This window comes from Thermobia domestica, chromosome 11 (genome assembly GCF_964235325.1).
Source record: "Thermobia domestica chromosome 11, izTheDome1.hap1.1, whole genome shotgun sequence".
NCBI lineage: Eukaryota > Metazoa > Arthropoda > Insecta > Zygentoma > Lepismatidae > Thermobia > Thermobia domestica.
This window is the reverse complement of record NC_137464.1, coordinates 75,824,058-75,837,139: the sequence shown is the minus strand read 5'-3', so window position 1 is coordinate 75,837,139 and position 13,082 is coordinate 75,824,058. Positions and strand designations below refer to the sequence as shown.

Here is a 13,082-nt window from a genome sequence, read left to right as displayed (position 1 = left end):
ATATTCGAAACAAATAATACATTTCTTTCTCCACAATCATTTAATTTTTACCATAATTATGATTACGACACACTGTTTCAGTAAACGGACGCCTCTGTACGGCCTTACGTAAATTCCCTGTTGTAACAAGTTTTAGTAACGAAGAGCACTATTATAACTTAAAAGAAATACTTATATAATTCCTATTATTTTCACGAAAGATGTGAATTTCAATAAGAATTTTTTATTAAGAACCCATTTTTATTTATTTTACTGTTTAGTACAATGAAGAACAAACTTTGGTTTTCTATGTTAATGATCATAGCCTTTCAATTCATACCAAAATGGTCTGAAAGTACTATTTATAAGTATATGAATATAACATCTATATGAATTTGTCAGATACATTTCTTTCAAGAAGCCATAGAACCCATTTTCATTTAATATAGGTACATTACTTCCATTCTAAGGTTTGTGAGGTTGAATACGTCTGGATAACAATCTTTAGTTTTTTCTAAAAAATAAACAGTTACAATTTTTCCGTGTTTGTTTGAAATTCATAAAAAAAAACAAAAAAAAACAGAACGTTATAATTACTTAGAACCAATCGTACCTGATTTTATGATACGATTTGTACCAACAAATATTAACTTAAAAACTCTTGAAATTCGTGCGAAACACAAGTATGCTGAAAAATGACTCAACGTAACAAAGTAACTTTTTAATAATACGTTTCTTGCTCAATCCACCCTCCTGGGCTGCGGCGCATGAAAAATCGGCGAAGTTCATCATAAATGAAAATGTAAAGTGAGAATGGCATAGGAAGAAGCCACCAAATGAACCTGGAAGTAAACCAGATAAGACAATACAACAAAATGTAACAATTGCTATCTATGACCATTGTTATTTAATTTTAATTTCATATACAAATTATTAGAAGTAAATATCATTTAAAATTTTGTGTGTATGTATTTAAAAAAGACTCAATGCAAACTGCAAACAGGAACATAATTTTCTTTAGTTTTCCTCCTAGTTCAAGCACAAGGTACCTTTTCTTTCTTTCTTTCTTTCTTCTTTCTTTCTTCTTTCTTTCTTTTTTTTCTTTTTTTTCTTTTTTCTTTTTCTTTTTTTTTTTTTTACCTGAGCAACAGTTTCAATAGAAAGGATTAACAATACTGTCCATCGCTGTTTGTCATCCGACCACACACACACACAGAGAACCGTCGACCCAGTGAAGAAAGGGATAAGGAACTCGAAAAACTTTTAGCATCATCTTGTGAAAGAGCAAGGAAACGGCAAACCTACCCAAATTGAATGGTATCGAAATGGAAGATAATTCGTGAAAATTTGCGAAGAGCACATTTCAGACCGTTCGTCTCCAAACCAAGATGAGATAACTTTTTACACATCTCTGAGACTTTAATAAAGTTACACACAGGACAGAACGTCGCCGATTCTAAATTCCAGAAAATTTTAAAAGCATATTGTGAAATGTTAAAAAAAAATAATAATAATAAATAAATAAATAAAAAAATAAAAAATAACGTTTTTCAGAAAACAGACGCTCCAGCACCGTTAAGGGGCGTATAACCTTAATTAAAAATCCAAAATGCAAGCAAAAACCACTGGACGAATCAGAAAGAAGAAAAATTCAGAAAATAGGTTATAGGCAGATCCAAATCATCAGGAAAATAACCTCGAGATAGTCTAAACTCATCAATGGTGTAGAACACAACATTTCGACTACATTCATACACTTAATACAACACCACATAAAATTATAATACACACACTTAAGTTGATCGTGACAATGATGGCAGGCTTAGTTAACACATAGCTGCGATGTCCAAATTCCACAACACGAACTGACGTAAACGCTACTTACTCATCACTTTCTTTAGCGAGCCACAAACTTGTATCAAGAATCAAGTTATGTACATATTTTTTTGTACATTACATATTATAATTTGGAGTTAAGAAAAATTAAACTTATTTGACTCTCTCGTTACATCCTATCGAGACTTAATGATCATAATATTGAAACAGTAACATCATGGCTAAAGCACGAAACTTAGATTCATAGACACTTTTTGAGAAACATTTTCCGAAACACTCACACACCCGCGGTAAGAAAAAAAATGGTGTTAGTGAAATGTAGTGACAAGGAGTGCTATAGTTTGGCCACGCATAGCGAGGAAAGAAAGTGCGACATAAATATGAAACGAGACGTGAAAATACTAAAAGGATAAGTAGTAAATATAAGAGGGATAACTAGAAAATAAGTCAAAAAAGCAATAGTGGTAAAACATAACACGAAAATTTTAAAAAGGAAAGCAGGAAATCAAGTATTCCAATCTCACGAATGAAAAAATGAGAAATGAATCGGTAATTTATGAAATGACGTAATTCCACTTTTTTTTCAAAAAGTGTGTTGTTTGTGCTGAACTGTTCCATGAGAATAGTTGCATTATTTTATGTTGAAATTACGTTAATTTTAGTTTACTGACATGTCAGAAAATGTACTGTCAAATTTCCGCTCACTACAGAAACACCTTTACTCCTGGAATTCTCTTATTCCTACTCTTAACATTTGTAGCTCTGTAATTCTGTGTGATACTTATGTACAATTGGCAATATTGTATTTGTAACTCTCCAATTGAGCAATGAAGCAACTGTTTCGGTTATAAGTTGTAGTTACTTCCTGTGTTGGTGTAGCAGTGCCAAAAGTGAGACGATATTTTTTTAAAGTGAGAAATTAAAATTGCTACAAATGTTATGCGTTATAAAAGGTACTGAATATGTAAATTATACGAGGAAAACTATTGCTGAGAGGAAAACTTTAGATAACCCTGCAATTGTAAACGAATGTGTGTCTAAGATTAATGTTGTGATTAAGTAAGTGTTTTTTACCATAGTTTCTCAACCAGAGATGACTTTATTTGCAAGGACTTATTGAGTGTTTTCCAACGAAAGACGTCCTACTGAAAATGTTAGTTTCGTCAAGTGTTCCCGTAGTTGTATTTTGAGGCAGTCAATAACGAGAGGGAGATTTGTCACAATCATTTATTGCTCTTCACTGTCTTAAAGGAGACAATGGACTCCGTCGTCTCCGGGAGTTGTTGTTAGCAGATGTCACCATTGACGTAAGAGGTAAAAATGCAACTTCAAATGCTAAACTTGTTAATGTTAAAATGCTCATCCACCAGCATATTCAATTTTCTCCAACCAAACAGTCATTATTTTAGCAAAGAGAAGAGTTATCTTGACTCTAAGTTAAACATTAAAATAATCTTTCAATTGTTCAGTTGTATCATCAAATACCCCTTTTATGCAAAATATTTCAAGAAACGTATTCAACTTACTTTATAGGCTACAGGTCGATATTTGTTGTACCTCTGAAGTTCTACAACAAAAACTGAAATCTCCAAACGTGAATCAGGTGACAGAAACAGTTGGAGAACCATGAACTTCATGTACATAAAAGAAAGGTCAAGAAGTTTTACAATCAACTTCAAGATTCAATAAAGTTTAGTAAAGAAAGGAAGGACCTTACAGTTGTGCCTTTCATGCAAAATGTACCGCTGCATACAATTTCTGTATAGGAATTATTTTATCTCCGCATTATGAAATACATAATGCCAATACTGGAGAAGACCATTTCTATTTGTAGGACGAAACTCATAGTTCCAACTGACCAAATGAAGTAGTCTTTGTCTTTTACATTATATAGACAAGGGCTTCACAAAAGAGATTCATGAATTTCATCTTTTCTTTAACAGCTGTGGGGGCCAGAAAAGGAACCACACGATTATGATATTCTTATTGTGCTTTCCAGGAATGAAACACTTCAGAGTGATTGAACACTTCTGATCCGTGCAAAGTCATTCATACCTTCCAAGTTAGATGATTTTGAATTGGTTAAAGATTTCTTGCAAAACGTAACAGGATATATTTACATTGCGAAAGAAGTTTGTGAAATATGTGTGCACTTCTGTAGATCAGAGAAGTTCTCAATGATTGTGTTTGTTGGTGATGATATGATTAATTTCAACACTGATGGCCTCATGTATATAAGAAGATTGTGAATTTCACTGACACTAAAAGTCTTCCACGAAATAAACGCATTTGCTTCCAAATATCTTTTTCAAATAATTTGGACACTCTGGAAACTTCTGGGATTTTGGTAGCATCATCGTGCATAGCCTCACTTCTTCAGCTTACATTTATTCTGAGGACTGCAGGAGAGATGTGATCTTACTTCAAAGAAAAGCATATGACAAAATAAAGAGAATTAAGTAAAGCCAAAATAGCTGATCTCACAAAAATATAGCAAGCAGTATTTTCCCAATGAATTGAAGGTATTTTATGAAGACACTGTTGAAAACGACAATCCATAAAGATTGTACTTATTTATTTATTTATTTCTACAGTTATTTCAAATAATAACCAGAACTTACGCACTATTAATTATTCTGGACTATTTCCGATATATCTTATCGTTGTTTTGTCTTTGTGTCGTAAGTTTCATGTAATATTCCTAGTGCTATTTCAGAAATGTGTGTGAAATATGTATTAAAATTTTGCAGAGGAATCTGACTTTACATTAAAAGAGTTTGCAATAAAAGAAAAAAACGTGTCTACGAAACAGGGTAACTGTTCTGATTTTTAGATCATTTTCCTCATCAAGGTGAAATGCCTGGAGTTCAAACTGTATATTAAATTATTTGTATAAAATGTTTTTAAAATGTAAATAAACATAACATTTGATTCTGCCTCATTTTCCCTTAAAACAGTTTTTTTTTTGTCTCCTAAAAAATCTATATCTCGAGTCGTGTTGTTTCATAAATTATCAATTCAAGTGTGGTATCAAGTTAAGAGAAAATAGGTCTTCAGCAATTTCCTTTTTTAAGTGAAGCGCTTGTAGCGTCTTTGATTCAAATTATGACATTACAAGAAAAAAAAGTGATTTGTATATACATTTGTAATTAACATACAAGAACATTTGGTTTATTTCTTAATGCGTCTGTTTTTCGTTTGTATGTGTACTTGTCCAAATATGGTATTGGCAAAATATGGGTATAACTTCAGTAATTTCCTTTTTTATGTGAAGCGTTTTCGATTTGTAATTAACTGACACATGGAAAATGATTTGGTTATTGCTTTGTACTAATAGCGATTATTCCAGATTACAATTGAACACCGTTGCAATGAATTTGATCAAGCGCAAATAAAAGTCGTTATACATTATTCCGAAATATTTTTGTTTTTCCAACGGTATTTTGTTCTGGAGGTTTGTTGATAGATACATATTTTAAACCAATTCTAAAACTAGGCGAGTACTGAGAAACACAATTGAAGAAAGTAATTACAATCACATTAAGGTTATCGTTTCAATCCAATTTTTGATTAGTATATTTTTAGAAGTGGGCCTTTTTGGGTTTTATTATGGGTTTTATACCTTAAAAACACTGGGTATTTTTGTGCTAGGGAAAATTCCAACAACCCTGCAAAAGGATAATTGTACGATAATTACCCTGTACTAGTCTGTGTTGAAAACACATTCATGAATTAAATTTTAAAAGTATAGTTTCTACTACATTGCTGATGAGCAGCTATGTAGATTATCAGTAGAATTAGGCTGCGGTGGTTCAGCGGTAGAGCTTTCATCTCTTGTTCATAAAGTCCTTGGTTCGATCCCAGCTCGCGCCAAGTGACCTTTCTGGTAAACACCATGTGCGTGGATTTTCTCGGGTCTCCCGTTTCCTCCCACTGTCTTTATTTCATCATTTCATTTATTGCTTATCATAACTGTGTAGCCAGCATAGGCGTGGGACGTAAAAATTAAAGATTTTATTTCATTTCATTACCAGTAGAATCAATTATATACAATTGATCTCTGTAAAAGTTAAGATTTTCTTTTTTCCGCTATTTCTTATTTCGTACGTGTATTTTCCATTTCAAAACAATGCCATGTATTTTGCCAACCCTGTGTACATGAGTATAAACATGAATGAAATATTTTTTATTGTGTATATCTTGTAACGGATTTTAAGGTACTTTAAAAAACTAAGAAAAATTAATTCTAAAACTGTTACACATAACGCTTCGTACTCTAATTATAATGAAAGCAGAGGCAAATACAAGGCTTTTTATTGTCTAGTGGATAGGAGAGAATATTTTTTTCTAGTTGTGATATATATTCATGTTGGAGCTCATGCTGAGAAAGTGATTTTTAGATGCCTCTCCGACTGTTCATTCATATGTCAAGAGTCAATACTGTGCAACGTGTCCGGACCAAGTTTTGAACATTTTCGAATGTTCTTCCTATTTCCTTCAGGTATTTTACTGCAGTATGAAATTCGAAACTTGTGTCCCGAATCGTGAGGTGTTGGTGCAGAGTGACGAAGCAATCGGTGTCGCTACCTGGACTAAGAAAGCTGATCCCGATGTACAAATCCAAGAAAAAAAGTTACTGTACGCGACTTCGGCGCGGGAGACCCGGCTTCGATTTCCGGCGGGAGCTCAAGTGGTTCGGATTCTACGTTAAGCTGTAGGTCCATGTCTCATACAGCCTCGCTGCTGAAAGAGACGCTAAACCCAAATTCAATCCCATTCATGCTGAGTAAGTGAATTAACCACGAGTCACGCAATGAAACGTGTGCTATCTGATCGGTCATTATCTTGATCGAATACTGCATTATTCCCATCTCAATTTGACATCTTTAATCTGAAATGATATTAACGGTTTTTAAAAGAAAAATGGTACAATCTGCGGCAAAAAACCTGCAACACGAGCATATAAGTTTATTGTGAAATGACGAAGTCTTTTGCTCCAAAATAAGTGTGCACGAGAGGAGGCCGAGGTTTGTCCTGGCGTGATTCGTTCCACTTAGACGTTATGTTCATACCCTGTGCTGTTAGGCGTAGTTTTACAATAAACTTACATCCTCATGTTGCAGGTTTTTTGCCGCGGATTGTACATACAGTTTATAACATTCTTATTCGTACACCTGAATTTAAGAGAAAAAATGTAACATATGTGTACTTTAAGTTTATTATTTTTATATCTACTATGTGTATATGAGTAAAGGAGGTGTTGATCAAAGATTTCAATTTAAAAACCAATCCAAAGTAGTATTAAAAATTATTCAATAGTAATAAATAAAGAAAAACACCATGTTTTCTTGCAACATTTCTATTCGTACATTAATATGACGTGTCGTGTTAATCGCAAATACTATTATCATTCACGAGTATTCTTCGTTTTGTATTGAAGCAGTGTGGGTGGTGTAGGTGACCTGTGTTAGTGGTAGCGCAGCGCGTACTTTCCTTCGAACACCACGGATAAAAATGAATAAGCAGAAGGAGCTGAGTTCCAACCTAAAAGAGGTAATTATAAACTGAGAGAAAATTCTTTACGTCAAATAGCACGTACCGTTAATAGCTCACACTCCACTGTGCAGTACATAGTACAAAAATTCAGAGAGCACGATTCAACGAGGATTTTTTCGAAGAAACCAAAGGAACGTAAATTAAAAGCACGCGACGAACGTTTCATTCTGCAAAGAGTTCGAGAAAATCCCAAATTATGTGTCCCCGAACTACGTCCATTATTGGAAAATGTGTCCAGGAAGCAGATGTGTCACCAAACTGTCCGACGTGTGTTGTGGAAACATGGGTATCATGGTCGAATCGCGCGAAAGAGGCCGCATGTAAGTAAGGAGAATCGAAAGAAGCGCCTTGAGTTTGCAAAACAACATCGTGATAAGGATCAAGAATTTTAGGATAGTGTTATATGGTTCGATGAGACGAAAATAAACCTTTTTGGGTCAGATGGGGTATGTAGGGTATGGAGAAAACCAAATACAGAGAATAATAATATGAACACCCCCTCCCCCACAGCTAAACATGGTGGTGGGTCACTTATGATGTGGGCCTGTATGTCATACACCATCCAGTTTACTGATGGCATTATGGATGCCAATGTATATTGTGAAATATTAAAGAACAATGTCAAGCAGTGTGCAAAAAATAGTTACAGATTTCAACAGGACAATGACAGTAAACACAAGGCTAGACTTAGCATGTACCAAGTTTGTGTTGTTCTTATGATTTCTTTATGGTATAATAGCCTGTGTGTACGAATAGGAAAGTTGCACGAAAACAGGGGTTCTCTCATTGTTTGCTTTTATTAATTAATATTTAATTTGATACGAATTATTTTTTCTATGTTTTTCTGTTTGTAAAGCCCTAATGTATCCAAACCTGACAATTAGCTAGCACAATATTGTAGTTTAATAGAGAAATTAAATATTTTGTGTGAAAAAACAATGTGTACGAATAAGAATGTTATATACTGTATATGGCATGCATCTTCTTTTCCAACATGATAAATCAGTAGAAGAAACTTAAATGGTAGTCAAATTGAGGACGTGGTTTCTCAAGAGTTAAAAATGTACTGGGTTTACTAAAAATGTCTTACTATCATCAGACATTATCGTTAGAGATCTTTACTTCCCGCTACATCAATTGTGATTTACATCTAGTGCAAAATGCTAATAAGTATAGATATTTTGTTTAACGAACTATCATATTTTGTAAATAAAAATAAAAATCTGACCAAAACATACTCTTATTATTAGTAATTTGTGTTACAGTTTCGACAATATATTATTATCTTATGAGGCACATTATATATATTGCCGAAACTGGGGCGAAGATTAATAATAATAAAGTATATTTTGGTCATTTTTATTATTATTATTATTCAGATTTTTATTGATTACGAAATATGACAATCATGTTCATTCTAGCTTTGGAAATGCATAAGTTAAATAAAAATTAAAAGAATGCAAAATATACTTTATTATTATGTGCACTAATGGGTTAATGTTTGCTCCAGTTTCAGCAATATATAATGTGCCTGATGAAGAGTATACTGCCGAAACTGGGGTGAAGATTAGTAATAATAAAGTATATTTTGGTCAGATTTTTTTATTTTTACGTAATTTATGCGTATTGAGAGCTAGAATGAACATGATTGTCATATTTTATTTTGATTCGTTGGCTTTTTAAGTTTAATAGAAAAAATAATAATAAGGTTGGTGGAAAACGATCAAGATTAGTTCTAAATTGTTTTCTTAAATTCTCTTCTATGATGGAATTATCAATAAAATTATAATTATTGAAATAACACCATTGCATGTACACATCAACTCCTACTTCTATCAATTTTCTAATAATAATTATAGTGCTATTCAGCATTTTGTACTGTATTTGGATACCAAACTTTTGTGAGAAGTATTGGGCAACATACTCTTATCTACTTCAGCACAAGAATACAGCAAATGTTGATGTGTCTCGACTAGCTCCACGTTTTCGTGCTTTAAAACTGAAAACTGAAAGTTGATTAGTTAGTTTATGTTTAAACCTGAATAATACCCATAATCATGGATGTATCGGCGGAGATGAGCAGCAGGGGTGGATTAACCATTAAGCAAAATACGTGCTTACGGTATTAACTAAAAGGGGCGCATTGCACAAATTTTTCTTAGTCGAGTTTACGATGGGCCATACGGTGCAGCTAAACTAGAGTCAGCAAAAGGGAAGTTGATATTAAATGAATAAAAAAAAATGCAAACAAGTATATACTTGTACAATAATAACAAAAGCACTGGCTTATTATTGTTTATATTTCGAATTTATATATATATATATATATATATATATATATATATATATATATATATATATACAGTGAAACCTCTCTAAAGCGGACAGCCGTGGGGAATCAATAATTGTCCGCTGTAGAGAGGTGTCCGCCTTAGAGAGGGTTTGATATTTTCTTACGTAAATTAGTAAAGAAGATAATATGCAATTAGTAACAATATTTTTGGATGAATCATGTATTCACGAATATTACCGAGATGTTACTATACCTGTGTTGTCCTCTGCTCTCCAATGCTCTATGTTCGAGGCACAAGATGGAAATAAGATGTTATAGTTCTCTGCACTTTACACTTATCAGTACTTACTACGTTTTCAGTATGTCGCTTTAATTTGTGGGTTAATTGCAGTCCAGTAGTGTCTTTTTTGTGACAATATGCGTACCCGCGGGCAAAAACTACCGAACTTGTTTTCTGCTTGGCTAGAGATTCCAGCAAGACAGTAGAATAACGTGTAATTCTAAACGGCGGGCAACTGTCAATCACTTTTGTGTGTAAAACAGCTTGGGTGGGAGTGGAATGCTAACAAAGGACATGAGAGTGTTGTTAAACAGAGACTCTTCGTCTGGATTGCTGAGTAGACAGTTGAGGAGACAAAATGTCACAATGCTTTCTTGGTGACACATGTATGAATTACTAAAAAATGTATTTTTACAATACCTTTCAACTTATTTATAGAGAAAGTGTCCGTAATACGAAGGTAAATAATACCTATAAAGGACAGGAAAGACTGTCCGTGTCCGTACTAGAGAGTGTCCGCTTTAGAGAGGTTTGCCAATATGTTTTATCCTATTACAGTGTTTGGGGATTACAAAATATGTCCGTTATGGGAGGTGTCCGTTAGTAGAGGTTTCACTGTATATATATATATATATATATATATATATATATATATATATATATATATATATATATATATGTGAATTTCTGCTGAAATATAGAAACTTGTTGAATTAAAAGGTAATATCAGCTGTTCAAGAGTTTCATCTCCCAGCTTCGATTTTATCGAAGCCATGCATATGCACAACTCAGTTTCACGTTAAGTGACACAACCATTCTTTGCTGGTGCATGTTCAGCATTGCCTAGATCAGCGTTTCCCAACCGGTGTGCCGCGGCACACTGGTGTGCCGCGAGGAAATCGAGACAAAATTGTTAATTCTATAGCAACCAAATTGCAAGACATAGGAAAAAATGTATATTTTTGTATTGCACATTACTATGGAAAAAAATACTGTAATTGTAATATATTATTCTACATCTATTACTGTGTAGCAGACAGTATTTCGGCTCGTACACATTTCCACGGTTAGCTGCTATGTTACACTTCAATTGAGAGTCATACTAACACCGAGAAATGGAAGCACTTGTACGGTACGCGTCAAGTGAACGTTCGTAGAACACTCATTCGCACGTGAATGACAGAACAACACTTTGTTCAACAGCTGTGTTTTGACTTCGACGCATCGCAAGCTGTGTGATTGCAATAATATGCACCGGTTTTTGTTAAAACAGCAAAGTTAAAAGAACAAGACATTTGTTTGTTAGTTCGTTATTTAGTGATATTTGTTATTAGTAAAAGGTGTGATACAGTTTTCGAAAAAGAAAGCGTATTTTTTAAAATCTGAGTCCTATATTTCTTTGCAATTGTTTTCTATTTTAAAATTTGAGTAAAAAAAAAAAAAAAAAAGCATAATGAATTAGCATAGCGGAAAACCAGTAATCAAGTTTTCATCTCTGTGAGGAGATCAGTAATCACAGAAAAAAAAATACCATGGTATTACATATTTGCAAATAATAATAATAATAATAATAATAATAATAATAATAATAATAATAATAATAATATCTATGAGTGTGCCGCGAGAATTCAAGTTACACCCGTAGTGTGCCGCAAGCTGAAAAAGGTTGGGAAACGCTGGCCTAGATAGTTGTGCTCCGGACGTGTTAAAGTAAGTATTTTGAAATAGCATTGTTGAGGCCACTTACAACCGCAAGCGCTGAACGATCCTTCTCGTCACTTTGACGCTTGAAAACTTACTTGCAAAAGTACTATGAGCTAGGGACGTAAATAAGGACCCGCAGACCCCGCATTGCGGGAGGCTCAAGCCATATGGGGCCCCAAATCGTGAAGTGGGACGTAGAGAAAGGTATCCGCTCCATGATGTCTGCGGGGAGGCCCCCAAACATTTAGTTACGCCACTGCTATGAGCGAAGGGAATCTTACTACAGTAAAACCTGTCAAGTTGGCCAACTCCCTAAGTTGGCCACCTGCTTATCTTTGACTGGTTTTCCCATAAGACATTTATTACTCATTAGTCTGTAAGTTGGCCACCTGTGTATCTTGGAAGTTGGCCGCATTGAAGCAATGTTTATCCTATTGATAATGATAAATTTACCTGCGTATCTTGGCCACGTGAATACGTTTTATTATTTTTCTTCTCTCTTTCGTATTTCCGTATGGGAGCCAAATGTTCTGTATTTGTTACTGGACATAAATAAGCATAGATTCGCACGATTTGTTCTTGGAGCTCAATGGCCAGAACACTACTCTGACAAAGGGGTGGTGAAGGAAGTGGCGAATAAGAAAACGCACGTACAGGCAGTAGCGTACCCAGGAATTTATTTCGGGGGGGGGGGGTCCAAACTAAATATGAAGCTATTTTATATTAAAATTGCTAAAATTGCCCCTAAAATTAGGCTAAATTTTTAAAAAGTCGAAATTTCGGGGGGGGGGGGTCCGGACCCCCGTGTCCCCCCCCTCCGTACGTCCCTGCGTACAGGAATTCGGGAAATCGTCGTACGTATTTGTTTTCCCTGTCTGTTTTGGTAAAACCATTAGCTATATCGGCTCCTTTCATCAGAGGGGAGCTTTAGTAATTCCGGAAAATTCTCAAGGTTAAAACTAACCATCTCAATTGTGATTTATTGGCACCTGACGGCTTTTCGAAAGGTAGCGGAGGTTTTCAAATATGAATTCCCTTAAGATTTTGTCAAAAAATCTTTTGCTTCAAGAGAAACACTTGTAGCTCATTAACAAGAGATAGTTACTACAAAATTAGAATGTGTATATGTGCAAAAAGAATAAAGGACATACGTCTAGAATGAACCACCATGGATAAATTTGTTATTAGTAACTACTTTGCTACTCTTCGAAAGGAATCTATAGAAAATATTTGTCACTGCCAAAAAAATAATATAAACTGCATTGAATTTATAATTTTGCTTTTCTTGTTTTCAATCTAAATAACTCAGTGTGCTATAATATCAATTTCAATAAACTGCGTACATATGTTTCGATTTTATGGCTGTGTGATTGTGTTTTCCGTCCTAAGAATTCAGTGTACCAGACTAGTTTTCAGGAAGAAAAAGGCACATAT

General features: G+C 34.1%; 1 protein-coding gene across 1 annotated transcript in view; it reads right to left on the bottom strand.

The window, feature by feature from the left end:
- Positions 1-260: 260 nt before the first annotated feature.
- LOC145664181 (sodium/potassium-transporting ATPase subunit alpha-B-like) overlaps positions 261-13,082 on the bottom strand; it is a 465,697-nt gene continuing 452,875 nt past the window's right edge. Inside the window, exon 19 of the mRNA XM_081730619.1 lies at positions 261-821. Within this exon, the coding sequence (XP_081586745.1) occupies positions 701-821 (121 nt within the window). The 3' untranslated portion in view covers positions 261-700. The remainder of the gene's footprint in view (positions 822-13,082) is intronic.